Source organism: Fusarium phalaenopsidis (genome assembly GCF_050370095.1).
Source record: "Fusarium phalaenopsidis strain FUZ10S chromosome Unknown contig_32296, whole genome shotgun sequence".
NCBI lineage: Eukaryota > Fungi > Ascomycota > Sordariomycetes > Hypocreales > Nectriaceae > Fusarium > Fusarium phalaenopsidis.
Genome location: NW_028145408.1, coordinates 1,148,263 through 1,174,919, shown reverse-complemented (window position 1 = coordinate 1,174,919; position 26,657 = coordinate 1,148,263). Strand labels below are relative to the sequence as shown.

General features: G+C 51.6%; 8 protein-coding genes across 8 annotated transcripts; 3 read left to right on the top strand and 5 right to left on the bottom strand.

Moving 5' to 3' along the window:
- Positions 1–396: 396 nt before the first annotated feature.
- LRP88_05956 (septin CDC12) lies at positions 397–1,764 on the top strand (the record flags this gene model as incomplete). The annotated part of the gene is made up of 4 exons (XM_083242498.1): positions 397–498; positions 604–766; positions 826–1,136; positions 1,186–1,764. The coding sequence occupies 4 exons, from the start codon at positions 397–399 to the stop codon at positions 1,762–1,764; spliced, it is 1,155 nt and encodes a 384-aa protein (XP_083101434.1).
- A 724-nt stretch (positions 1,765–2,488) lies between these two features.
- On the bottom strand, positions 2,489–4,008 carry LRP88_05955 (protein kinase PKP2; the record flags this gene model as incomplete). Its single annotated transcript, XM_083242497.1, has 4 exons — positions 2,489–3,292; positions 3,343–3,625; positions 3,682–3,801; positions 3,863–4,008. 4 exons carry the CDS (start codon positions 4,006–4,008, stop codon positions 2,489–2,491), a joined length of 1,353 nt encoding a protein of 450 aa, XP_083101433.1.
- A 2,236-nt stretch (positions 4,009–6,244) lies between these two features.
- On the top strand, positions 6,245–10,355 carry LRP88_05954 (ubiquitin-specific protease UBP15; the record flags this gene model as incomplete). Its single annotated transcript, XM_083242496.1, has 10 exons — positions 6,245–6,467; positions 6,608–6,755; positions 6,821–7,280; positions 7,331–8,273; positions 8,323–8,972; positions 9,021–9,172; positions 9,222–9,651; positions 9,702–10,016; positions 10,069–10,198; positions 10,246–10,355. The coding sequence occupies 10 exons, from the start codon at positions 6,245–6,247 to the stop codon at positions 10,353–10,355; spliced, it is 3,561 nt and encodes a 1,186-aa protein (XP_083101432.1).
- A 639-nt stretch (positions 10,356–10,994) lies between these two features.
- LRP88_05953 (uncharacterized protein) lies at positions 10,995–11,804 on the bottom strand (the record flags this gene model as incomplete). The annotated part of the gene is made up of 1 exon (XM_083242495.1): positions 10,995–11,804. The coding sequence occupies one exon, from the start codon at positions 11,802–11,804 to the stop codon at positions 10,995–10,997; it is 810 nt and encodes a 269-aa protein (XP_083101431.1).
- A 1,364-nt stretch (positions 11,805–13,168) lies between these two features.
- LRP88_05952 (adenylosuccinate synthetase) lies at positions 13,169–15,993 on the top strand (the record flags this gene model as incomplete). Its single annotated transcript, XM_083242494.1, has 22 exons — positions 13,169–13,202; positions 13,345–13,355; positions 13,422–13,450; positions 13,506–13,533; positions 13,588–13,616; positions 13,669–13,689; positions 13,749–13,787; positions 13,843–13,878; positions 14,101–14,243; positions 14,299–14,594; positions 14,738–14,770; positions 14,826–14,921; positions 14,969–14,982; positions 15,038–15,079; positions 15,133–15,204; positions 15,257–15,261; positions 15,345–15,370; positions 15,423–15,458; positions 15,512–15,577; positions 15,632–15,772; positions 15,823–15,849; positions 15,940–15,993. The coding sequence occupies 22 exons, from the start codon at positions 13,169–13,171 to the stop codon at positions 15,991–15,993; spliced, it is 1,278 nt and encodes a 425-aa protein (XP_083101430.1).
- Positions 15,994–18,726: 2,733 nt separating this feature from the next.
- Positions 18,727–21,912, bottom strand: LRP88_05951 (2OG-Fe(II) oxygenase; the record flags this gene model as incomplete). Its single annotated transcript, XM_083242493.1, has 6 exons — positions 18,727–19,750; positions 19,801–20,043; positions 20,162–20,484; positions 20,547–20,566; positions 20,625–21,361; positions 21,410–21,912. 6 exons carry the CDS (start codon positions 21,910–21,912, stop codon positions 18,727–18,729), a joined length of 2,850 nt encoding a protein of 949 aa, XP_083101429.1.
- Positions 21,913–22,411: 499 nt separating this feature from the next.
- Positions 22,412–23,437, bottom strand: LRP88_05950 (LysM peptidoglycan-binding domain-containing protein; the record flags this gene model as incomplete). Its single annotated transcript, XM_083242492.1, has 5 exons — positions 22,412–22,736; positions 22,786–22,851; positions 22,902–22,976; positions 23,030–23,326; positions 23,382–23,437. 5 exons carry the CDS (start codon positions 23,435–23,437, stop codon positions 22,412–22,414), a joined length of 819 nt encoding a protein of 272 aa, XP_083101428.1.
- Positions 23,438–24,584: 1,147 nt separating this feature from the next.
- Positions 24,585–25,136, bottom strand: LRP88_05949 (uncharacterized protein; the record flags this gene model as incomplete). The annotated part of the gene is made up of 1 exon (XM_083242491.1): positions 24,585–25,136. The coding sequence occupies one exon, from the start codon at positions 25,134–25,136 to the stop codon at positions 24,585–24,587; it is 552 nt and encodes a 183-aa protein (XP_083101427.1).
- Positions 25,137–26,657: the final 1,521 nt, after the last annotated feature.

The following is a 26,657-nucleotide window of genomic DNA, read 5'->3' as shown; positions in this document are numbered from 1 at the left end:
CCCTTGACAACAAACCTCTGGCCCCAAGAACCCCTGTTGTTTGGGCTTGTTTGGCACCTTCCCTTGCTGCCCCGTGTCCACTAGCCACCCACTTCAGCACTGTCCACTCACCGTCTACGCGGTTGCAGCCAACCAGAGGAAGGAGCCCCCCCTAAAGCGACTCCTTCCCAAAAGCCCAGGGGGGAAACTGGAAGGGCAGGAAATTCGTTCCCCTGAAGCACGAGCTCTCCCCCAAACCTCCACCTTGCACTCGTTCGACCTTCATCGCGATATCGCCGTCGGCCGTCGTCTTTCCATTGCCTCCGCCTGTTCGCCGTGCTTCTCGCTTCGACGCCCCGTTACGATCCGTTCCTCGCCGTTTTTGCCGCTGCAACTTTAGAGTAAACCACGTCCAAGATGGCTACAGCTGCTGAGAACGCCTCACCGATTGGCATTGCCAATCTCCCCAACCAGCGACACAAGATTGTCGCGAAGCGTGGTGCTAGCTTCACCATCATGGTACGCGTCTACAGGATACTGCTTGTCCATCGAGAGTTGCTGCCGTGCTTGGATATAGCTATCTCGTGGGCTCTGTCTTCACCATACTGACCGCATCATGTCTAGGTTGCTGGCGAGTCTGGTCTCGGCAAGACTACCTTCATCAACACCCTCTTCTCCACCACCATCAAGAACTATGCCGACCACAAGCGCCGCCACCAGAAGCAGGTTGACAAGACCGTTGAGATCGAGATCACCAAGGCCGAGCTCGAGGAGAAGTTCTTCAAGGGTACTGCGCCCGTGACACAACACCTCTGACCGACACTCGCTAACACTGCTTGCTCCCAGTCCGACTGACCGTTATCGACACCCCTGGCTTTGGCGACTATGTCAACAACCGCGACTCTTGGATGCCCATCATCGAGTTCCTCGACGACCAGCACGAGTCTTACATGCTTCAGGAGCAGCAGCCCCGTCGCCAGGACAAGATCGATCTCCGTGTCCATGCCTGTCTGTACTTCATCCGCCCTACCGGCCACACCCTCAAGCCCCTCGACATTGAGGTCATGAAGCGCCTTTGCTCGCGCGTCAACTTGATCCCCGTCATCGCCAAGGCCGATACCCTCAGCCCTGCCGATCTGGCCAAGTTCAAGCAGCGAGTAAGTAAACAGTGGTTCGCATTGATCACACCCGCTAATTAGACTGCAGATTGTCTCTGTCATTGAGGCCCAGAACATCAAGATCTACCAGCCCCCGATCGAGGAGGACGATGAGGCCGCTGCTCAGCACGCTCGCAGCCTCATGGCCGCCATGCCTTTCGCCGTCATCGGTTCCGAGAAGGACGTCAAGACTGGTGACGGCCGCATCGTCAAGGGCCGCCAGTACTCGTGGGGTGTTGCCGAGGTTGAGAACGAGGACCACTGCGACTTCAAGAAGCTCCGCTCCATCCTGATCCGAACTCACATGCTCGACCTCATCCACACCACTGAGGAGCTGCACTACGAGGCCTACCGCGCCCAGCAGATGGAGACTCGCAAGTTCGGCGAGGCCCGACCCCGAAAGCTCGACAACCCCAAGTTCAAGGAGGAGGAGGAGGCTCTCCGAAAGCGCTTCACCGAGCAGGTCAAGATCGAGGAGCAGCGCTTCCGACAATGGGAGCAGAAGCTCATCTCGGAGCGCGACCGCCTCAACAAGGATCTCGAGCAGACCCACGCTCAGATCAAGCAGCTCGAGGCCGAGCTCGAGTCCATGCAGGGCAGCGCTGTCCGCAGCCACGGCCGCCGCTAAGCGCAACCTGGCAGATGGTTATGCGTGCATGCGTGGCTGCAGTTGGACAGTCGTTTTTTCATGCTTCTTTTATTTGTGGCTCCAGTTTGGGGTTTGGAGTTGAAAATGAAAGGTCCGAGAAATACCACACGAAGAGGAAAGGGGGAGACCGAGTTCATGGATATACCTGCTCGCTCTTCCTACGGAGACAAGGGGGAGTAGCCTTGCTGGGACTGTTTTCATGGCCGCGGCATGGCTGTGTAGGAGTTATGATTCCCTCCCCATGATTTTGTTTGTCCCTTGGTTGCGCCGGTAGCTCACGCCAGAAGTACGAGACCCCCTTGAGCGAACAAGACGTATGGAGAATGCCTTGATAGTCTTGCCTTTTTTATTACACCTTTTTACTAGAGCCCTTTCTCTGAGCTAAGCACATTTTAGTCCCCATGTAATTTCAGTCACAGCCTTTTATGATACCAATTTATAGGTTGTCCAATGTTGAATATTGTGTGTGTGTACCTTGAACTGTTATCTTGACCCGTGAACTCTGTCACGAGCATGTCCGTTTCCTGTTGGAACTGATGCAAACCCCATAACCATTCAACTCCGTGCTGAACGCCCAGTATTAATCCAAGATGATTGAAATCAAACACCGTTGCCCCAACATACTAAACACCCTCTCATAATCGCCTCATATTGCACGCCAGTATACTCTAATAAGTCACCAAATTCAATCCCCCGTTAGAGGTCACAAAGCATCCATGCTAGCACGCGTTGTGAGCTGCTCATTCTTGTTCCCCAGTCGTGAAATCTGTAGGAAGACATCGACCCCGTAACCTTCGAGGCTGTGCAAGTCCAGACTACCAGCCCAATATTCAGCATAGACACGGCTCAGGGGCAATCCCATGCCCAGGCGCAGATTAGGTGGCCGGCTGGTGAGCGAAGAGAGAGAGCTCTGATATGGCGGGGCCTTGAGGTCAGCGCGGCCCAGCTCCTCCTCGACGTGGAGTTCCTGCATGGTGGCGGCCATTTTGGGCACCTGGGCGAGATTCTCAAGGCGCCTCTGGCTCTGTGGTCCCTTGGTGAAAGACCAGAGGTAAGGGAGCTCCACCCGGGGGATGCCGCCACCACGGTCACAGATGCGGATGATGACGTGTTGGTGGTTCTCGCAGATGGTGACCTCGACAGGGTGCGGTTTCACAGAGTTAGGGTCGGCATGTATCTGCTGATGTCGGTCGATGACGGCCTGGACCGAGTTTCGGAGCAACTCGCCAATGATGTACTCGAGGTGACTCAGAATGTAGGGGAAAGACGCGTCGAGGTAGCCCTCAACCTTGATCTCGGGAATCTGAACGCCAGGACCGTTGGTCGTTCGAGCTAAGGCTCTAACGGCTTTTGAGCAGCGTTCGATGACGTCTTTTGCATAGCATTTTATAAAAACCTCGCCGATAAAGTCCGACTCGGATAGCTTGGCGCCAGGGGAGAAGTTGGGGGAGTTGTAGGTCTCGGTTAGGGATAAGTGCTGTTCAGCGATGACTCGTCTTGAGATGCGCTGCCCTCATGGTTAGTAGCTATTAGTGTAGGTTGGCAGTGAAGTCTCACAGATCTGAGAATAGTATTCATGAATTTGTCCAGGTCATTGGGATCCATCAGTCCGCCACACTCTAGAATCCCCATAGCAAGCTTTGGTATGACGGTCAAGTGACTCTTGAGGTTCTGGCTGATGATATCGCACATCTTGTCGTTATCCTCCAGTGTCTTGACCTCTTTGATCTTGCGGAATGTGTCAAAGGCATTGTAGTAGAGGTCATATACAGCTTTCATGTGGGGGTTCGTGACGACGACCCAGGGCAGACGCTGCATGTCCCGGAGGCGATGTGCGATGCTGTGGTCGCGTGTGTCAGTTTTAATGTGTCGAGATGATGGCGGTTGACGACTCACCGGATGGGCAATTCGGTGCGGACATAGTTGGCAGAGCTGATGAGACGAGATTCTGTGAGGGATCGACCGAATACCATGAGTTGGCGAAGACTAATAGGGCGGGCTTCCTTTGCGACCCATCTGAAGACCATCATGGGTTAGCATCGGTTCAATCGAAAGCTGAGCATGGGAGTAAACGCACTCGTCGAGGATGGCAACGGGGCGCCATGAGGAATTGTTTGGAGCGCGCGCGTGGGCAGTCGAGTACAGGGCGTGAGAGGTTCTGAACAGGGCACCCGGATGTGTCAGTCTGCATCGCCTGCTCTGTCGCAGGGCGATGGATGGCATCTCGTCGGAGGTCGCATACGTCGCGGAGTCGGTTCAAAGTGCAGCGAGACACGGTCGCGTGAGGGGGTCGAAATCGATGAAACGGCAAGAGAGGAGCTACCCCGGGGGGAAGATGAGAGGTTGGAGTTTCTGCTGCATGTGCCGCCTCGGGCAGAAGCTGGGATGCGCAGGGCACAAGTAGAGATGGTGTGGTGTGTGGGTGACTCGGTGCCTCGATTTCTTTACCCCACATTGGCGATACCGGCCGCTCGCCCGCGTTCCCGCATCTGGGGGGGTTGCATGTGCCTGCCGGTTGCGGCCCATACACGGGATGAAAAGTATGTAGAGGTAAATTAAACGGATGCTATAATTGTGTGACTAGCTGGAGTTGCTGCTTGTGTAACTGATTGTGCAGAATTATTGACTTTTGTCGTGCGGCTTGCTTGTTGTTGTGGCGTTTGCTGATGGAAGAGCTGTTAGGAGCTTCTGATGCTTCCAGGTTGTCAAGCTGTACTGTACAAGCAACCCAGTCATACAAGAGCTTGCAGTGTTTGTCAAATTCCTCACATCACAAGTCTAATGACGGGAATTTTTCTCAAGAACGAAGATCTGGTTCTGTCAAATCTTTAAATCAACTCCAGTGTTTAGACCGTGCTTGACGGCATGGAGCTATGGCAGCTAACGGGAGCTTGAGCCAGGATGATGCTTCTGCTAGGGGACATGCCAGACAGTGCTGGCTACAGCTAGAAATAGAAGCTAGAGAAATACTCGCAGCAAATGCTTCCCGGTTGCCAGTATTGCATAGCTACATAAGTACACAATTCCTACTCTACCTAGGCACTATGTCTTACCGATATAAGGTTTGTTGTCCATGCCTCCAGCTCTAGCTCTACAGCAAGCTGAATACTGTCCATGAAGCTATTCCACAGCAATACTACAACTCACTGTCTACGCAGCAGGATCCAGCTTCCTTGCGTCAGACCGCTTCTTTTAGTCAACTAACCTCATCACATGTCATGAGCAAGGCGATCCCAGGATAGTGAGGCATGGTGCGTGCCTGTCTGACATTGCCTTAGCTTCGCATTTGCCTGGTATTTGGTGAAAGGCTGGCAACGTCATTGGCGGGGTGATCCGATGACGCTTTTTTGAGATAAGAATGTACTTGTGAATATGTGAGGCTGTAAGCATGGGAATAAGTCTCTCTCTAGTACCACTGTCGCCTCAGCCCGGATCCCTCAGGCTTCGCACAACTCTTTGTTCCCGCTTGAGGATTGATTATCAGCTTGGGCCTGTCGATACCAGACGTCTCACTCTCCTCCTCACATAATTATCCCCATATCTCGACGCGATACAGCTTCTCTATTTAGACGAGACGAGACTTGAGCCTTGGGGGGGCTTAGAACTTTGTGGGTTTCAGCCATTGTCTATCGCCTTTTTACTGACCTAACCGACCGCTCTCTTTTTTTTCCTCTTTGCAGTCCATCTGAGTCGAGTTCCTCATTCCTCCTGTCATTGCTGCATTGACCTTGACCTGACAGGCCTGCCAACGTTACGTTACCCACCTCATAGCTCACTCTTTTTTTCCTGTTTTACTTTGGAGTATTCATACATATTTATCTACCTCCAACCTCGGACCTCGTCCGTCTACGTCGATACCTATCTGGGTATACGTCCGCTTCTGACATCTGCCGTGTCTTCCGCTTCTCGCCTCGACATTGTCGAGCTGCTGTCGACGAGACGCCATTTGACTGTCGCCACGCCCGCCCGCGCGTCGTCGCCAGTTGGACCAGCATCTCGTGAGATCACCACCACTTGCGTTTTGTCCTCGGCCGCCCTATCACCGGAAATTCGAGTTGCCTCATCCTGCATAACCACGCCGCCGTTCCTGCCGCTCCGGTCGGCTGCCTTGCACTGTCAAAATGGTACGTCGTTGTCCGTCCCCGTGCATCCTGCCGTGAATTGGCACTGCTCTTCGTACTGCCTGCACTGCAGCCCCGTTTGCCTTGGCTTGCCGTGTCTTTTGTTTCCCTTTGCTTTCTTCTTTCATTTCTGTCTTCCAACTCAAACTCCTGGCTCCCTGCATCATCCTCCCGCTGCTCATCTCCAGCTGCATCCTGCCCCCATCAGTTGACCTTCGAAATCGCGAGCTTCCCCTACCAGTACTCGTTAATTCCCACCACCTTCGACCCGACATCACATCACTTGCCCCTCACCACCCGCGCTACTGGACCCCCCAGTCCCTCCGAATGCCGACATCATGGCCTCAAATCGTCGCGAGCTGCCGCATCACATCAGGCCCTTAGCTGACCGTCGCACTCTCCCGCAGACTCACGATGTCCATTCCCCGAACGACATGGTCATGGACACGGACGATTACATCAGCGTCGCCAACGAGCCCGAGAACGTCGCCATCATCAACCCCGACAACCTCGAGCATGGCGAAGCCGATCAGCTGCAAGATCTCCCCATGGCCAACGACCGTGCGTATCCCCGTCAATATGCCCTACCGCTACCTACACCTGCCGTATCCCCCTACAGATAGCGTCGACCGCGATACCGCCAGTTTTAGGCGATGCCATTTTTTCCAAGCTCCCCACGCTAACCGTCATCATGGCTTTAGACGAGGCGATGAAGGAGCTCTGCCTCCCCCCGTTGATCGATGAACCCAAGATCCTCGGAGACTACAACCATACCTGGACCGTCGAGAACTGGCGCACTCTGAGCAAGAAGGAGCATGGGCCTGTTTTCCAGGCTGGCGGCTTCCCATGGTGCGTCTGACTTGTTTCCGACGCTGCCGTTTGCCTAGACGCTGACACTCGCATTCCCGCTACAGGCGCATTTTGCTCTTCCCACATGGAAACAATATAGATCAGTGCTCCATCTACCTTGAGCATGGCTTCGAAGCCGATAGCGTCCCCGAGAATTGGAGCTGCTGTGTGCAGTTCGCGCTTGTGCTATGGAACCCGAACGACCCAAGCCTATACGTCCACCATGCCGCCCACCACCGGTTCACCAAGGATGAGGGCGATTGGGGCTTCACCCGCTTCGTCGAGCATCGGCGTATGTTTAATGTACCATGGGAGGGTGGTAGTCGACCGCTCTGCGAAAACGACACGGCCAACATCACCGCCTACCTTCGCCTAGTCGACGATGAGACGGGTGTGCTGTGGCACAACTTTATCAACTATGACTCGAAGAAGGAGACGGGCTACGTTGGACTCAAGAACCAGGGCGCCACCTGCTACCTCAACTCGTTATTGCAGTCGCTGTACTTTACAAACAAGTTTCGAAAGGTAGGTTCTTGAGCTTGTCTCGCTTGCCTCCGTTTTGCTGACCTGTCTAGGCTATCTACGGAATCCCCACCGAGAACGACCCGAGCATGCACAACAGCACTTATACCCTACAACGACTATTTTACCAACTACAGACCTCTGACCAGGCGGTGGGAACCAACGAGCTCACAAAATCATTCGGCTGGGATACCCGACACATCTTCGAGCAACAGGATGTCCAAGAATTCTCTCGCAAACTCATGGAGAGAATGGAGGAGAAGATGAAGGGAACCGAAGCCGAGAATGTCTTGCCTGGGATGTTCAGCGGCAAGATCAAGACTTACATTTCGTGCATCAACGTCGACTACGAATCTAGCCGTATCGAGGACTTCTGGGACATCCAGCTGAACGTCAGCGGTAACAAGAACCTTCTTGAGAGCTTCCAGGACTATATCCAGGTGGAGAAAATGGATGGCGAGAACCAGTACTTTGCCGGCGACGAACACAAGCTTCAGGATGCCAACAAGGGTGTCATTTTCACCAGCTTCCCCGATGTCCTGCACCTGCAACTGAAGCGGTTCGAATATGACATTCAGCGCGACATGATGATGAAGATCAACGACCGATACGAATTCCCTGAAACGTTCGACGCCGCGCCGTATTTGTCCGAGGATGCTGACAAGTCTGTCCCGTGGACGTATCAGCTTCACAGTGTCCTGGTTCACAGCGGTGACCTTAACGCGGGCCACTACTATGCCTTCCTGAAGCCCGCGCAGGATGGCTGGTTTTACAAATACGATGACGACAAGGTGACCAAGGCCACGCTGCGGGAGGTGATGGAGGAGAACTTTGGCGGCGAGTATCGAACGGCCAACGGCTATCCACGCGCCCCCTTGCAGAAGAAGGTCCCGATCATGCGCCAAAACAGCGCGTACATGTTGGTGTACATTCGCCAGTCGCGCATAGACGATATCCTCTGTCCAGTCACCAAGGACGACATCCCCCTTCACCTCAGTAAGTCACACAGGGTGTCTCTTGTATCTCGTCTTGCTAACCTAGCAAGAACAAAAATTTGAGGAAGAAACGGCCCAACGTGAGGCCAGAAAGAAGGAGCAAAGAGAGGCGCATCTGTACATATGGGCCAAGGTGATCACCGACAAGTCTTTCCAACAATTTAGCGGAACCGATCTATGCCAATTCGATGCGAATCCCGACGTGGACCCAGCTGCACCAAGCTACTACCGGGTGCTCAAAGCAATGACCATGGAGGAATTCGTGGGACAAGTTGCAGCAGACATGGGCGAGGATCCACGCAGGGTGCGGTTGTGGCTCATGGTGAATCGGCAAAACAAGACAATCCGCCCTGACCAGCCGATCATGGACCTACGACCTACGGTAGACGAAACCTGCTCTCGATCAGCCGCTCACCGGGATTCAAGTCTCCGTGTGTGGGCTGAAGTTGCTGAGGAGGTCAATGCGGATGGTGAGGCAATCTGGCCTTCGTACCAGAGCCAGCCAAACGGCGTGATTATGAAGAACGAGGTCATCTTGCTTCTCTTGAAGCACTTCGATATCGAGACTCAATCTTTAAGGGGTGTTGGCCACGTCTACATCTCCAAAGAGAAGAAGGTAGAGGAGCTTGTCCCCCTTATCATGAAGAAGATGGGTTGGGGAGACAAGCTACCAGCCGACGAGAAACTTTCCCTCTGGGAGGTAAGACATCCTTCTGACTTGGAGACCTTGGTATCTGACTGCTACTAGGAAATCAAACCGACCATGATCGAGCCTTTGAAGCCTAAGCAGTCTTTGAAGGTTGCAGAACTGCAGGACGGAGACATCATTTGCTTCCAGCGAAGCACAGAGCGCAAGGCCAGTCTGGAGAAGCGCTCTGGCGACAAGCCTATGCAAGAAACGTGTGTAATGGCGTGGATTTATATGAGTAACTTACTAATATTTCGCCAGGGTCAACACATCAGAGCACTTTGAGGATGCGCGCGAGTATTACGATTTCCTTGAGCATAAGCGAACTGTCAAGTTCCATCCTCACCCTACCCGGTGTGACCAGGCTCAATACCCTCCTTTCGAGCTGGTGCTCAACTCTAAGATTACGTACGACACGCTCTCGGAACGGGTTGGAGCTCATCTGGCTGTGCAACCCACTCACATTCGGTTCTGGACTGTGAACGCATCAACCCAGAATCCTAAGACGCCCGTGAGACGAGGAGCAAACCCAACACTGCGACAGATTCTAAACCCAATGGGCTCCACGGCGCTCAACTCAACCCAACGGAACGACGCATTCTACTTTGAAGTGCTTGAGATGAGTCTCGCTGAGCTGGACACCAAGAAGAGCATCAAGGTGATCTGGCTAAGCGAGGGCATCACCAAGGAGGTCCGAGAGCGTGTAGCATTAAGGTGGATATCAGCTGACAAATTGAACAGGATCAATACGATCTCCTTGTCCCCAAGACGGGTACAGTCGACGACGTGGTCGAGGCATTGATCAAGAAGGCGCAGCTTCCGAGCGAGGCTGAAGCTGGTAGAATACGGGTGTACGAGACCAGCTCGAACCGATTTTACCGAGAGCCGCTCCGCGAGCATCCTGTCATGAACCTTAACGAGTATGCACAGATCTATGCTGAACGTGTTCCTCAAGAAGAGGCGAACGCCGATGAGAACCACTTCATCCAGGTTTTCCACTTCCAGAACGACGTAAGCCGAGTTCATGGTGTGCCTTTCAAGTTCTTGGTCATTGAGGTAAGATTTCTGGCTCAAGAAGGAAAGATATGGGGCTAATGGTATTGCGTAGGACGAGAAGTTCGCCGACACAAAGAAGCGATTGGAGAAGCGAACTGGAATCAAGGGCAAGAGCTTTGAGAAGATCAAGATCGCGGTGGTGCGACGGTCTAACTACTCGAAACCACAATATCTCAGTGATGGTATGTCTCGAAAGGCGATGTTTGTTTATGTTGCTAATAAGAGACAGACGACGTATTATCATCCTTTCTACAAGGGGAGGATGACTACCTCGGGTTCGACCATGTAGACAGGACAAGGACGCTGAGGAACGGCGTTGGGGACCTGTTTCTTCGATAAAGGGGGCTGAGGAAAAGAGACAGGCTTCAGGCACGACACGGCGTATCTAGCATATCTGCCGGCTTGGCGTCGAAAGGCATCATGCACGTTTGCGGCGACAGACGCGGCATTTTCTCTTCGGTTGGGCCACAGACACGAAGAAGGCAAAGGAGAGGGATGAGTGGACCATGTCGACTCACGAAACATGACGTAGGAGGGACAGACAAGACGAAGGAGAGGGAGCGAGTGATGAACACGACATTCGGTTTTATTATTACTGTTGATCCTATGAGCCGGCTCATGGCTTGTGAAGTTTAGTTGTGTATGCAGCAATTGGCTAGACGCCGCTGGATTATACCCAGCTCATGGACAATGAATAGTTATCCCGAGTCGTTTGAGGGAGAAACTAGTGTTGGTCTATCTCGGTTCCCTTGATTAGGCTGAGCGCTTGTAAGATCAAGCCAGTTCCTAGGTAGTTGTTGACAGTCCCTAGCTGTATCATGTGGTCTAGTTAAGTATTGTATCCGACGCCTTGGGTACAAGATAAGAGAAATACGGGTTTGGTAGGTGTACATAAGTGTCATATCATTGCGTGCCTCTAAGAATTTGATATCTTCTAAATCAAAACGCCAATCCAATAAATACAAACGAATCCCTCTATTACGATACCGATACCGCCGCAGCAGCAGCAGAGGATGAACTGGCACTGCTAGTGGCACCCGCAGTTGCCATGTCTCGCATAGCCTTTTGCCAGATTGCCATGCAGCTCATGACAACCATCAGGGCCCAGGCGGTGCCCAGCTCACCAGTGAGGCCGCTGCCTCTGAACTGGAGCTCTCCCACGCCCGAGATCTTCCAGCAGCTGCTTCCCGCCCACACAGCGACAATCTCCTTGCCGTCGCTAGTGAAACCGCCTCTGTCGGCGGGAATCTCCTCGTCGCTTGAGTAGTCCTCTTCCTTGTTGCTTCCTAGCCGGACGAGTTTCCAGCCCCATCTTGACTGGCCGACGCTCTTGACTTCGCTGCCGTGAGAGCGACGCCATTCGAATCGCTCAACGTGTCGTCCGGCGCCTTGGCCGACTTGAATACCGAACCACCATCTTCCCTTTCTTCCAGATGGACGGCGCAAGATTTCTAAACCGCCATCAAAGTCGGAGCCGGGTAGTGGTGGTAGGGTGATAGAGTAGTCTGAGCTTCTACAGACGCGGTTCCTCGTCCCGCTTACCAGAGGTGCAGATTCTGTGCTAGATCCATTGTGCAAGATGATGTCTCCGTACCAGCCCTTGGGGAGGCTGACAGAGTATGTAGGTTCAGCGTCGGGCTCGCCTAGGTTGAGAGAGACGCTGGTCCAGCAGATCAATTGTGACCAGGTGTTTTGGTATGTTGCGCGGATGACTGGAGGGACGCCCTTTTGTTGACCCTCAGGGGACATTTGAGGAGCGATACCGGGTTTTGACTCTGAGTTGCCCATGGTGATTGCGTTTGTGGTGTAAGTGTTGGTAGTGATGTTAGTGATGGTGTTGGCGTTGGTGGTGATAGTTGTTCAGGTAGAGAACAAGACTTTATGGCGGTAAAAATGTCAAAAGACTGTTTTGCTTGGTTGTTTTTCATCTTCATCTTTCACGTCTTCTTCATCAACTTATATATTTGAGAGCCTTGAAGCCGCGATATGCCTCTGACGACGTTGGAGCGCTCCATCTGCCTCATCACGGAAATGATCGACAAGCGGACAACACCGCCAACACCAATTGTGGCTTTTCGACAATCAACTCGCCACCAACAAAGGGAGAGACATTATGACGTTGCAGAGAATGCAGGCATTCGTTCATAGGCGCTGGGTTTGCTCTCGTTGCGGTTAATAGGGCTGATCTTGAGACCAGGTACGGGGTGTGATTCACAGCCAGGGTTGACTGTTTGTAGATCAGGGCTTGAGTAGGGGACCATGATTTTTGTACAGCTTTCCTTCTTTGGAGCTTGGGTGTTTTTTTAAGCTCAAGATTTGCTATCGTGGTTCCTTGATGGAGGGTTGGGCTTGGGAGAAATGACGGAGCTCAATGTCGCAATCTTGCCAAGCACAAGGTGACCGCTAGCAGTAGTTGAACATGCCTGGATACCTTGATAAATGCGGTCGTCTCTGGATTTCATAAATACCAGGTGAGCTTTGCTTGAGGTTTTGCTAAAACGGCAATCAATTGGCTTGCGGCTTCGTCTAGAATGGCTGCAATAAATGATACGCTGCCCACCTCAGTCACCGTCATGAGTGGCATCTCTCTATGGATGATTGTGGATCAGGTCGATACCCTCTATCAAATGGAACATTACGCGGGGTTTGCGCATCTTGAACTTGATTCTCAGTTTGCCATCCATGAGGATATTTGCCTTTTTCTTGCCATGGATTCTGACAAGCGTAAGCGACGGGATCGTGCTGGTTGTGCTACCCTACGGCTGCAGACCGCGGGCAAATGGGTGCGGGATATATGCGAATTGAGGCAAAGTTATGCCATCTTCTATGCATTGATGGGTCTTTTTCACATGCCGGACGGAGACGCCGGTAATTGCAACAATTATTCTTGTTGGGAAGAATATGATCAGAGAGGTAATGAATGAGTCAACAATAGAGGTTCACAAATAACACCACAACAACGTGAGTTTAAGTGGAGGTCCTGATTTTTCGGACATTGAATTTGCTGATTTCTTTTGGAAGGTGGGACACGGCCATCAATGGCCGAGCCAAGTCAAACTTGTCGGACTCTTTTTCGTTTTTCTGACTCTTCGTCTCGAAAGAACTCACAACCCGACACTACACAACGCTCGTCAAACTCAAACTTCTCAATCATGGGTATCAAGCTCATCCTGGGCTCCCAATGGGGTATGCGACTCCTTCTGTTCCCCTCTAAACCCCTCCATTCCATTCCGCACCCCTGCGCTGCGATGCGATGCCCCGCGCCGATACCGCGCATCCAGCTCCATGACACAGACAGGATCCGAGGATGCAGGCTGACTTGTTGCAGGCGATGAAGGCGTATGTCTCGATATCGCGACCGAATATTTCGGATGCCACGGAGTACTGACGCCAATGGCCGACTAGAAAGGAAAACTTACCGATATCCTGGCCCCGTACGTCTCGAGCACATGCTGTCGACGCCGACAACTTGACTAACGATTGCTCCAGGGAGGCCCAGCTTTGCGCACGCGCTGCTGTCCGTACCCAATGCGATTGTAACCCATGGTATATATACTAAGACGAGATACAGGGAGGTCATAATGCAGGTCATTCCATCGTGTGAGTCTTGTCTGCGCAACATCTATGCTGTGTTGCTGACCACTGTCAATAGCGCCAACGGCGTGTCTTTTAGGTATGGGCGCGAGACGGGCTCTTCAGTTATCGCAGAAAGTGATACTTACGGCTTACTAGCTTCCACTTGCTCCCTTCGGGTCTCATCAACCCCAAATGGTACGTTGCCGCGGTATTCCGCCAGCCTGCTGTTCCGAGACTGACGCTTCATTAGCATGAACTTCATTGGCACCAGTGTCGTCTTCCACGTGTACGTATCTCTCGACCCAAGAACCTCGTCATCAGTCCTCGATTCGTGATATAAATGGTCCAATGTCTGCCATACACCGAGAATACAAGACAGTTCGCGCTTGGGCAGCTGGCTTGCCGGTCTGGCCATTGGTTGCCTCGTTCATGACAGGACATCAAGGCAAACCGAGAAACGCCAAACGAGCTTCCGTTGACGTGATCATGACTCTGACCTGTCGAACAGCCCCTCCTTCTTCCAGGAGCTCGAGGAGTTGGATGCCAAGGGTCTTCCCAACGTTTACGACCGTATCCTTGTTTCGGACCGAGTACATATCGATTTCGACCTTCACGCCGCTGTTGACGGACTCGAAGAGGTCGAACTTGGAGGTGGATTACTTGATCTGGAATAGGTCATATACAATCGTTGACTCATACTTCCCAGAGCGCAAGGTCGGAACAACAGGAAAGGGCATTGGGCCTTCCTACAGCAGCAAGGCTGCTCGAAGCGGTATCCGACTGTCCGAGGTTTTTGACGAGGAGCTTTTCGAATCCAAGCTCCGAAGGCTGGCCGCTGGCTACGCCAAGCGGTACGGTGACCTTCTCAAGTATGACGTCGAGGAGGAGATCGCCCGATTCAAGGAGTATCGCCCCAAGCTTGCCAAGCATGCTGTCGACGCTGTGGCTTTCATGAGTTCGGCCCAGGAGAGCAACACCAGCATCCTCATCGAAGGAGCGAACGTTTGTACCCCTTGTTCACTGTGCCGGGTTTCTACTGACCAGCTGGGGGTTGAACGAGGATGTCTGCGATCTGGGGCTCTCACTTGTCCAATTTCTTGAACTGCCCCAGACCAGGTTCTCTTCTCAACCTCCTGATTGAATAGGCGCTCATGCTCGATCTCGACTGGGGCACTTTCGTAAGCAGATTCCCTTTCCAGTTCTCCTTAGATTCACATACTGACATTCTTTTAGCCCTATGTGACCAGCAGCTCTACCTGTTTGGGAGGCTGCATTGCAGGACTTGCCCTTAACCCGACCAAGATTGAAGAAGTCATTGGTGTTGTAAAGGTATAGTTGTCTTGAGCGTTTTGATGAACCGGCTAACACCGAAACAGGCATACACAACCAGGTATTCCTATACAAAAAAGGGTTGAAACGCGCACTCAAGCTAATCTCCAACATAGAGTCGGATCCGGCCCTTTCCCCACTGAAGACCTGACTGAGGAGTGCGTGTTCTATTCTCATTGACATAGACTCAGACTGACTGATCATTATCCAGGGTTGGCGTAAAGCTTCAGGAGGTCGGCCGTGAATGGGGAACTACCACTGGCCGAAGACGTCGATGCGGATGGTATGATATATTTGCCCAAAACTTGCCCCATTGCTACGACTAACAAGACTAGGCTCGGTATGTTGGCTGTTAAATCTTCGGATCCGATACTTGATCCGACATGATGGCGAATGGAATGATGGCTAACTGAAACCTTGCAGACCTTGTTGTTGTCAAGTACAGCACAGTACATAAACCCCTCCGTTACCAGCATGGAGCATATGATTAATGTTTATCAGGCTATCAACCACTACACGGCACTGAACCTCACAAAGGTAAAGCATGCCATGATCCAGCTTAACAACTGATCACTGACTTTGCTTCCCAGCTCGACATCCTAGACGGCTTTGAGAAGATCAAGATCGCGATCGCTTACAAGGACGAAAATGGCGAGGTTGGTGAACCGCTGAATGCAAGTTTATGGACAAAGAGTATTGACTGTTTGCAGGATGTTCCCTCTTTCCCGGCGGATCTTAAGCGCCTTGAGAATGTCAAGGTTGTCTACCATGAGATGGATGGCTGGATGAAGCCTACCACCGACGCCAAGAACTACTACGACTTGCCTAAGCAAGCGCGGGAGTACATTGAAGTATGTGATGTGATATCTTCTGACTAGGGCTGTACTAACCATATGGCTAGTTCATTGAGAAGTTTGTCGGTGTCAAGGTATGATAAAGCCTAAGGGGCTGCCCCGATCAGACAGGCCTCTGTTGGCGTTTGAGGAGTTGAACTTGATATGTACTGACATTCGGATAGGTCAAGTGGATTGGAACCGGTCCCAGCCGTGACTCGATGATCAAGCGGTCTTAGAAGATGATGGATGGAGGAGACCAATTGGTGTTTCAGGGGAGAGGAGAAAAGCTGAACGCACGCCCACTCGCATCAACTCGAGGGGGGTTTATGGATCTGTTGGAGGATTAGAGGATTTAGAAAAGACAGACATGTTTTGCTCGAGAGGTAAGTTCAATCTGCAAATTCTTTGAAGTCTTTTTTCCGTGATATTCTACTGCGGAGGAAGCTTAGATGTATGGGCGGTTGTGCCTCAACCAGAACAGAAACGGCACCAACATCAGAATGATTGAAGAGCTCCATATTGGATTAAAAGCAGTTGTTCAGCTCTTTCGAAATCGCCTCAACTTCTATCTGCCAAGGCATCAAACCCAGTCACTGCCCTCGATTTGCTTCACAGGATATGCCGGGGCAAATAGAGCCAAGGAGCAGACATTGGGCATACCAACTCTTCTCTTATCTCAGGATTACTATTACTTTGTCTACAAATATTAGAAAAAGATCTAATATCATCACAAGTTTGTAGAGTGTTACATTAATAGTATGGTAAATATTCATATTCTTTATTTGCCACCCTCTGGTTTGCTCTGTATGTTTTCGGGGGCTGCTTGTATGCCAGGGTACCTCTATAGACAAATAAGCAAATAGTCATCAGCCGCAGCAAATGTGCTTGCCTTGGTTTCCTCACCATCACATATAAATAGGTGGCTTCTTCCCATACCGATGAGATTCCTGTCCACTTCTTCCACGCGGCCTTTGCCCGCCCTATAGTATAGTCGAGGAACCACGGTCCTTACCAGAGTGCGTCCCGAGTTTCTTTAACCTTGGGTATCCCACCAACTGAGACTCTTGGTTTTGTCTGGTTACCCACGATACGCACTGGCTAACTCTGCCATCGAAGATGAAGCGAATCTCTCCCTCTCCTGCGCCATCGACGAGGAAGATATGGATATCCTCCTCAGGCTAAGAGCCATGCTCAGTAAGGGGCACACACGGCATCAGTTCTACCTTATGCCCGGGAGAAAGCCTGCACCTCCGGGAAGGAGAATGGCTCTGCTGACAGTAACTACCCGTCTTCGCAAGACCGGGATTCAGGAATGCGAAACAAGGGAATCCGACCTTGTATGGCAAGAGTCCAGTCTAGGATTCGTGATTCTCATTGCTGATATATATGTAGATATATCACCACCATGATTCATTGCCTAATGAACCTTGCATCCACCGGATGAAGCAGACCAAAGATGCAGACAAGGTCCCGGCTTTGCAGTATATATATTTTGGCTGTTGAACAAACTCTAGAACGGCATCTTCAGCGTTGTTCTTTTCTGTTTAGCCTGTGGAGAAGTCGATGGCGAACCTCTACTACTTTTCGCCACAGCTATCCTCCCGGTTCTGCTGTCCAAGTTCTCTCCCCATCCTAGATCGTCTACTTCTCTAGGATGATGTTTTGGTATACTTGGCATGGTTTCCTGGGGCTGCACTACAAGTCGCTGGAGAAATTGAGTTGCTTCCCGGTCTCTCGGAACAATAAACTATGTATGGCCTAACAACCTTGAAACGGCTGCGTCATGGAAAGGCCTTGCGACATGGCCCTCCTCTGATACGATGTTATCCAGAATCACAGGCAAGAAGGGATTACCGAGACTCTCCAGCATCTATTCGACCAGTCAACACCTATATTGGAGCCGACGTCTCCAAAACTAATAATCAGCTCTTGCCGCAGCTCGAGCGGTACTACAGTCTTGGCCGTGACAACACGGCACCATGATTGTAGCAAATTCTTGTTCTTTGATCAATTCCGTTTCAGACCATGACCAGAGGTTCATCTCATGGACCCAATATGAGCATTCCGTCATGGGGTCAGAGCTCTCTGGTGTTTTCTTCCGGCTTGCTGCAACATAGCTACCGAAAGGAGGAAGACTGATGCAAGAGGGTTCTGCACTGGCATCCTTTCATCCCGAGTTTTATACCGACAACGACCCAAGGGGAGGCGGAGTGCGTCCATCCTACACCTCACTGGGGTTCGCCAAAGCCTAATTCAAGCGTGTTCAACTACACTACTTTTCGCAAACTGATTCTTGCCAATATATATATGAGAGGCAGCTATATAGACAACAAAATCGATGATGGAGCTCAAAATACGGGTCATGTCATGGCCAGAGCTAACATCATCTCGCAACGAAGGGCGGAGCACAGGCAGTCACCCAAGAGCAGTCTTCGCAAAGTGTTAGGGACTGTGACTCAGGCGCAGGACTTGGTGGACTGAATAGGTGAATTTGATAATGAGTTTGCAACTGGATATGCAGCTTAGGATGCTTTGAGTTGGGTAGGACGACGTTGATGACGTGGTCCATCAGTGTTTGATCGAATCACTATCAGTAGACACTCTGGATGAAGAGAAAATAGATCAAGGTGGCACGTTTAGCGGACCTTTGGTCCTATAACTATCATTTGGGCTCGGTTCTTTTGCTTGCTTTTCGCTCAGGCTTCACCAACGAGTGTATTGAAGCTCTAAGAGGAACGAGAGACAATGTATAAAGGCAACTAGATGCAGATCGGCATCATATTTAGCTATAGTGTCTGCTGTGATGCAATCTTGTATTTCCTTAAAACACTTGTCGATAGGTATCTTACTGAATCCCAAGTTTCTGAAGTCCACACTCCTTCCAAAGGAGTTTCCTGTCCAAACTCCAACGCTATTGTTATACACACGAAGAGAATCCTAATCTCAATCTCAAATCGCAATACTTTTCTTCACTCGCCGGTCAGGTCAATGACATCAATATCCTCAGGCAACTTGCGCTTCGCCCTAACCACGGGTCCCCGCAATGAGCTGGCCTGTCCTGTCTCAGCGAGCGGCTGCCGCGCCTTCGTCTCAGCGGACAGAATGCAGTCCATGTTGATGATGGCCGTGTACTCGTCTCCTAGAAGCTTCTTAAGTTTATTCTGGTCAAAGTGCACCAGCTGCTTGGTAGCCTCTGTGCGGCGAGCCATCCAGGTCTGGAGCCACGCCGCGACCATCCTGAATGTCTTTGTCACCACGAGGGTTTGGGGGGATCCCACGCGTTCCGTCTCGTGAGTGCAGTCAATCTTTGCCCCCTGGAGCTTCCGGTGGAGGTGGCCGCGTCGTTGCTTGTTGACCGCGAAGCGACCAACTTCACAAGCGGGATCGGCAAGGAACTCGTTTAGCCGCTCGCAGTCGATACAGTTGCAAGATACGAGGGGCCGTACAAAGTTTCCATTGTAAACTGGCTCTCGACATACGTACCTTTCGAGATAGGCCTTGAGAAAGGTGGTGAAGAGTTGCTGGTAGTGTGATAATTCGGAGGGCGACATGGTGGAGCAATCAAGGGTCGTGGTAATCTTGCGCAGAAAAGGTACCCAGAGGTGGTGAAGCTCAGTGTTGCTGATCTTTGGTACATTGGCAGTAAGCTTCAAAAGAAAGGAGGTGACGAGGTTGTCGGTCCCAGTATCAGCCTTGATCAATCCTGAAAAGAAGCTGCCCAGCTCGCGATGACTGGAGCCCATTGACAAGTCGCGACGAAGAGGCTCCAGGGGGCTATCCAAGTATTGCCGCTTTGCCGACTCCTTAAGCGTGCCGTGACTTTTCACATTTTCGAAATGGGTGTCGGTGATCAGAGACTTCGCGATGGAGCGATACATCCGCAGGGAGCTCTCGAGAGGCAGCTTTCCGCTATTGGTCTTGTCCATCAGCTGAGATAGGAAGCCGAGAGAGAATGCCAGGACTCCTTTGCGCTTGGCGACGATGGGAACTACGCTATGGAGTTGTTAGCATAGTTGGTTACATCCAATCGATGATCAACATACGTCTCCGAGAGGAAAGCTGAAGGATCGTCAAAGTAGAATGCGAGGTCCACCATGGGCCGCCCATCTCGTCCGCTTGGATGCTTGACCGAGGCAGAAGCTGCTAAGCACCGGCGCGCTTTTTGGCGAGCCCAATCGAGCGCAGCAGGCTCGATACTCGAGAGCTGATCAGGGATGGGGACCAGTTTGGTGATGGCCTCAGACTGCCCGCTGAGATGAGAACTCAAGGCAACAGCCGAATTAAGCCTGCAATTTGTTAGCCTGTTAGATGCTAGCTAGCTGCTGATGCCGAAAAAAAACTTGCCCGTTCTCGATAATCTTGAAGCGCTGGTTGAAATCGCCGGCACTCATCCACTCTCTCAACCATTCCAAGAGGCCAGGTTCCACCGTCTCGGGGCTCTTGGCCAAGGCCTCGTCAAACATGTCGTACCGCTCCCGTTGCAGTGCAAGCTTGACGACTTCCTGCACCGCCGCTGAATCGAGAGACGGCCGATAGATGGGACTCATCACGCCTGGCCTTCCCGTGGGGGTCCACGCCCGGCGTAATATAGCCTCGAGGGCTGTGAACAGGGAAGGCTGCGCCTGTGGGAGCATGCACCTGCGGGCGAGATGTGTCACCGGCGATGGGGCCTTGCTATAGCCGGTAAAGAGGTCGGAAAGAGAGTCATGGGGGACAATGACGACGGCCTGGCTTGGAGGATTAGTTAGGCCGGAGCGGCGATAGAGGAGATCATACCGCAACACGATACCAGTGTGTGGCTGTTGGTCCCTGGGGAGTGTGTCAGCGCGTGCAAGTTCAAGAGGAGGAAGAGAACATGCGTAGTTACCCATGTACCCTTCGTAGTGTTCTCGTCCTTGGATGTCCGCAAAGGGGTCTTCTTGAAGTATGTCTTCTTCTTCAAGCTGTAGGTCTTTTGTCACGGTGTGACCGTCCAGGTCGACGAGGGTCAAGACGTTGTGCGAATATTGCAAAACCTCATCGATTTCGTGGTAGCCGTCTTCATCCTCCTCATCCTCCTCATCCTCCTCGTCACAGTACCTCATGTCGTAAAGATCATAATCATCCTCGACACTCCCCGACTCCATCTTCTCGAGCAGCGCGAGGTAGACATCGACGGGGAGCTTGCTGCATTCTTCCTTCAGAGCCTGCACGCGGACCAAATCCTGCGCTTTTAACCCATTGAGGGAGATGCTGGCTTCGGTGTAGTCGTGGTCTAGAATATGGTAGAAGTACTTGTTCTGGCGCGTGGTGGGACTCTTTCCGAGCCACCGGTTCAGTGCGTATTTGAGCGGCAGAGTGTTTACCTGGCCGAGGAGACTGGCCGAGGGACGCGGCCGGGCAGGGTCAAGTGCCAGGTTGTAGGTTAGAACCCAGCGATAGCCAGAGGTGACTGGGAGGACCTCATGCGACACGTCCGAGTACCAAAAGGCACAGGATTGTACATGGGCCGACGACCTAAAGACGTGTTGCTTGCCGCAGTGCCTGAGGACCACATCTCCGCCCTGGTGGGTTGAGGGCAAACTGATGACGAGTGTACCAAACATGCCAGGGATTTTTTCAGTACTGCTACTCGTCAGTTGTAGCCTAGATTATCACATCATGGAGCCTTACTCAGTGTGTGCCTTAAACATGGCACCTTTTTCGTAGATGAGCATCTTGTAGAGCTCGGCCTTGATGGTTCCATTGATGCCCAGAGTCTTTGCGACGTGTTTGCACAACGTTTGAACCTGACCCGGGAACCTGGGATGGCGCAGCTCGAACTGGCCCGGGTCCAGCTCCCACGTATTGCGCACGGCAGTGTCGACGATGGTCTCGCTCCCCTTGCCGTAGGGCGCCTGGCGGGCCTGAGCGATGAGCTGGCACGCCTGGAACTCGGTGAGCGGCGCGGCGACTTCGCCGACGCCATGAACGAATACGCCTGGGGAAAGGGGAGAAACGGGGGCAGATGATGCAAAAGTGCCGGCTATTTGGATGCCCTCGATAGCTTGGAGGAGCTCATCCTTGAGAGTGCTGGGGTCACATGAGATGGTGTGAGACGTAGCATCACGGTCGGGCATCTCGACTTTGACGTTGGGTGCCTCAACCTTGACGCCGGACATGGGCTCAGATGCCATGACGGTCAGTGCTGGGTTGTCAAAATGAAGTTATCACCAATGTCGTCGATGTGACGCGCCCGTCGCGTATGTAGGGAGGCGTGTTTAGTGCCGGAAGGCTTCATTTATGCACTAACGAACTATGATGTCGGCTGTTAACATCTAGGGACGACGACATGAGTGTTTGATACTTGCACTGGACTATTTCTATCAGAGATTGATCTGTCAAGTTTATAAAAGCATTAGTTATGATGATATATTGGTGATTAGTTGAAACGGAAACCTTCCCCCGACCTCTTTGACTGGTGCAGTAACCGCTCTCTATGTTCTTGTCTACCGAAGTGTTAGTTACCCCGAGAATCATCTTCGAGAAAGCAAACATTAGCAAACTCCCACAGTGTGTACTGTATCAATTCTCTGCACCTTGTGTCTTGTAACTACTTTCCTTCGATGTGAATGATATTTACACGAATATCCTAACGCCTGCTTCACCACACGAGTATCTTATCATCTTAGGCTATCAGAGTTCATCAACGTCGCTCCCGGGTGTACATGTCTCGGGGATGGAGGACGGCGCCGTTGGAGATGGTCTTTCTGGATGAAAAGCGCAGTACACATCCATCAGGCTCCGGCAGTCTTCTGGTGGACCGCCGGTGTCCAATGTGTAGTCCCAGGTCTCGTTTGTGAGCCAGCAGTACTTCAGAGACTCTGCTTTCGAGCTTGCGGCGTCGGGGTTGGCATCAATCTTTGGCAGGCGAGTCTTGTATGGTTTCAAAGGCTCAGTTGTAGTGATGGACGCTAAGTTCGCGGTGGTTGTGGATGCCTTGGTGGACACGGGGACTTCTCTGGTTTGGTAGTTAGAATGAGGCTCGATATTGCCATGGAAGTACTCACATTCTCCATTTTCCCTTCGTTGGTTGTGTATGTGATGGCTCTGGGCTATTGAAATCGCCCGGGGGACTGTAATGGATTAGAAACAACTTTGTACAGATGTCCCAAAGAACACTGACCCAATGCAGATATAACGGCCAGCCACGGCGTCCAAGTTGGGAATGAGCCGGCTGTTGCACAACGGCTTCAAGGTACTAACAAACCCCAGTCAGTAAACACCAACAAGAAAACTCCAGAGACTACATACGGATTCCATGACTGAAGCTGAATCGTGCTGAACCACTTCCACTTGACAAAGTCTTGACAAGTCTGGCCTAGCTCGATCCTCGCAATCTCGCAGGCATCCTCTATGCAGAGATTCCTCCCCTCGAGCAGGTCAGAACAAGTATATTTCAGGCCGTTCCTTTCAATCAGCCTGTCAGTGGCCACCGACAAGGCCTTTGAAATAGACTGGCAAGTATCACCCTTTTGCACGGTGTAGATCGTTCCCTCGCACGCATCCTGTGTGTTGGTCACAAGGCGAGAACCAGGAGTCGAGTGTAGCCTATACCACATGTTAGCAGGGGTGTATGTGCCTCCTAAAACTGTCGAAGTCATACTTTTCTTCAAGACAGAAAAGACCCCGAGCCCATAGAATAGACTCGGCAAACTCCATGGTCGACCTTGTCTCAGATATGTTTTCCCACAGACCGTCTTTGAAATCACCGCATGCTACCACGACATTGTCCAAGAAGTTACCGAGAGAAGAACGGCATGGATCAGCACAGTAAAAGGCTCTTGGGTTGTCGTAAACTTTGCTCTTTAAGCCGTCGAAATCTCTGACTTGATCCGCTAGAACAACAAACGGACAGTCAATGTCTCGCGACAAGGCTTCTCGACATGTCTGGGGGACGGAATCCGGCAACTCGAAGGGCGAATCGAAGAGCATGTAACAGCTTGCCAACTGGAGAAGAGCTAGTAATCTGAGCTTCCAAGCCATGTTGGAGACTGTTTCGAACAAACGACGATGGATAGAGTTCGTGAAGAAAGCATGCCAGGTGCGATCATATGAATGATTTGGAACCCATGTAGAATGCGCAGTTTCGTGCCGAATTGGGTAACCGAGTTGCGAGTGAGCGCCTGAAGGAAGGATTTGCTGCAAGGAACAGGGATGGAATCTCATGAGATTACATTTTTACTTGGAATTGGTTGTGTTGCTTGATGTTAGTGAAGCAAGACTGAATGAGTATACCGATTAAGAAGTCTTCCTCATAATAGCAATACAAATATCGTGGTATTTTATGCTTGGTTATTGAGTAGTTTATTGAGCGTGCCATGAAGCTGAGAAGAAGCAATTCAGTCGTCAGCTTACACCTGCAGTGCCGTGTAACCAACACTCCAGCGGGACATGAGGTGATTTATCCCTGCCAATGATTGTTGAGTAGCTGGTCTTTCATTGAAGGCTTGGCTTTATAATTTCATCCTCAGCTCTGCCCCTCTCATTTTCCTCCTGTCAAGAGTTATCTCGTGAGAAGCCGAAATCGTCGGATCCCGGGGTACGGCCCCACACCGGGCGGCGCCGGGTTGGCTAGGAACTCGGACCTTGTGTCGGGCTTGATCACGCAGCAGTGAGCTCCTGTGATATACATGTCACCCTGGAATCACCGTTCACAGTGAACTCACATGTGGGAAACAAAAGCATTTAATAAGTCATCTCTTAAAGCCTAGAACATACTCCATCTCGACAGTATCCAAACAAACTCAAGTACATCGATAATCACCTTCAACACCCTCACGTCCCTGAAGGAAAGGGATCAGTTTACCTAGCATCCTCCGCCTCCGCCTCCGCCTCCGCAACCACCACCTCCTCCTCCTCCACAACTGCCGCCGCCACCTCCTCCTCCTCCTCCGCTGCTATAGCTACTATAACCTCCACCACCACTGTTGTAGCTGCTGTGGCCGCCTCCTCCGCTGCTTGTGTGGCAAGAGGTCTTGTGGGTGCTGCTAATAGCAGCATCGGCAGCGAGGAGAGAGTTCATCGTCGTTTGCTGGCTGATTCTTGATGCCGTTCCTGCACCGCTTCCTCCCCTCGGGGATGAGGATGTTGCTGGCTTAGTGGCCGGCTTGGCTGCCGGCTTCTTGGCGAGAGCTGGAGCAGCAGGAGTGGTCTTGGCCGGGGCTGGGGTAAACTTGACTGGAGCCGGGGCAGATTTAGTAGCCGCAGGGGCGGCGGCGGCGGGAGGAGAGGTAGTTTTGACAGATGGAATTTGGGTCGTCTGAACAGGTTTTGGGGCTTCCTGCTTCTCTGACTCCTCTTGGGCAGCATCTCGCCGAGAGAAGCAGAGGCACTTGGCAACGAGGTCCTTGAGAGCCATGTTGCCGGCTGCCAAGGTGGCCGAAGTATGAGAGAAGTGATGCAGTTGACTGTAGAGTTGAAGATGCTGGTGATGATTTTTCCAACTCGTCAGCCAGAGCATGAGGCTTTATACCTGAGATGATCAATGCTACAAATCCACATCTCGCATGCCTCTTCGTTGATCAACAAGACACCCGCATCTTGGTGGTGCTGGGCCAAGACGGTTCGCCCTCACGTATAGCTATCGTGTGCCTTGAAGCCCGGTATCAAAACAAGCAAGACAAGGGTCGTCAGATTAAGGTGTGGAGAAGGCGTCTCAGTTTATTCTAGTTTCCGTACGTGAGCCGGGCGTCTTGAACCTGGTCAGATCGAGGCTAATTCAGTTGGTGAGGTTGAATCGTGCATAGCCTCCATGATCAGAGCCCGCCAAGACGTCTGTTGGCCTTGCTTCTGTACCCACTATCCAGGTCGTAATCTCACCTTATTTTTGTTTCTTGAGCAAGTTTCTTTTTAGGTGCTGATGGCTAAATCAAAGAATGTTCTTTACGTCTTGGCATATGCACCTTGTGGTCAGATGGGCCTGAGCGGTGCCAGCGCAACGCTGTCGTATATTCAATGTCGTTATCTTATACTCTGAGTTTCTTTCTGGTGATCGTGCTTCCTTCTTTGTCAATCCCGCTGGTTGTTGGGTTGACTGTGAGTTGTGGCTACGAGACCAGGCTACGGATGCACTTGAATATCAAGAGCCCACCTGTATTCATCAACTCAGAAAAAAATACCCAACTGTTTGTTTCTACACAAGATAATCGAGTGTAACCATCAAGTGGGTTCTTAAATGGAAGCCCGGAGGAACCCCCTCACTCTGCAGCCAACCGCTCCCCGAAGTCTCAATTCCGCCCTCCCCAGGCCATGAAACAGATCAATTCCGAACATGTCTTCTTCTTTGAGGCTGCCTAGTGCTTGCCAAGCGCATCAAAGCTCCGCTGCATCGTTATACCTGGTGACACAGCCACCAAAATAACCCCTCAGAGTGATCGAGCGATACCAACTGCAAGGCGTCTGCAAGGCATATTCGCACTTTCGGTGGATACTTGATCATCAAGCAGAAACAAAAAGTTGTCTGCTGTTTCTTATCGATCACCTGTCTCTCCTTGCAAGATAGAAATAGCTTGAGCTATCGCCTTGAAAACATTGGTCTGTAACTTTGTCAAGATATATAGTTGCTTGTTCACAACACGTATGGGCACTCTCCTGTTGTAGAGAAGGCATTGGCCACAGTACAGTAGCAAAGAATATTTTTGCTAACACATGACGGTATTAAAAGTCAATACCATAAAATCCCGTCACCTGGATATTGTTGACTTTTCATGAGAGCAGCCATAGAAGGCTATTTCAACGTGTATATAACATGCCATCTTTCCCAGGCATTCCAAGGGAGATAAATACCCGGCCATTGCCGCCCGGTGCCTACCATCAGCACCTAGAGTTTTTATCCAATGCTATCATTTTCAGCATCATGGCCGGCCAAGTTCCCGAAAGC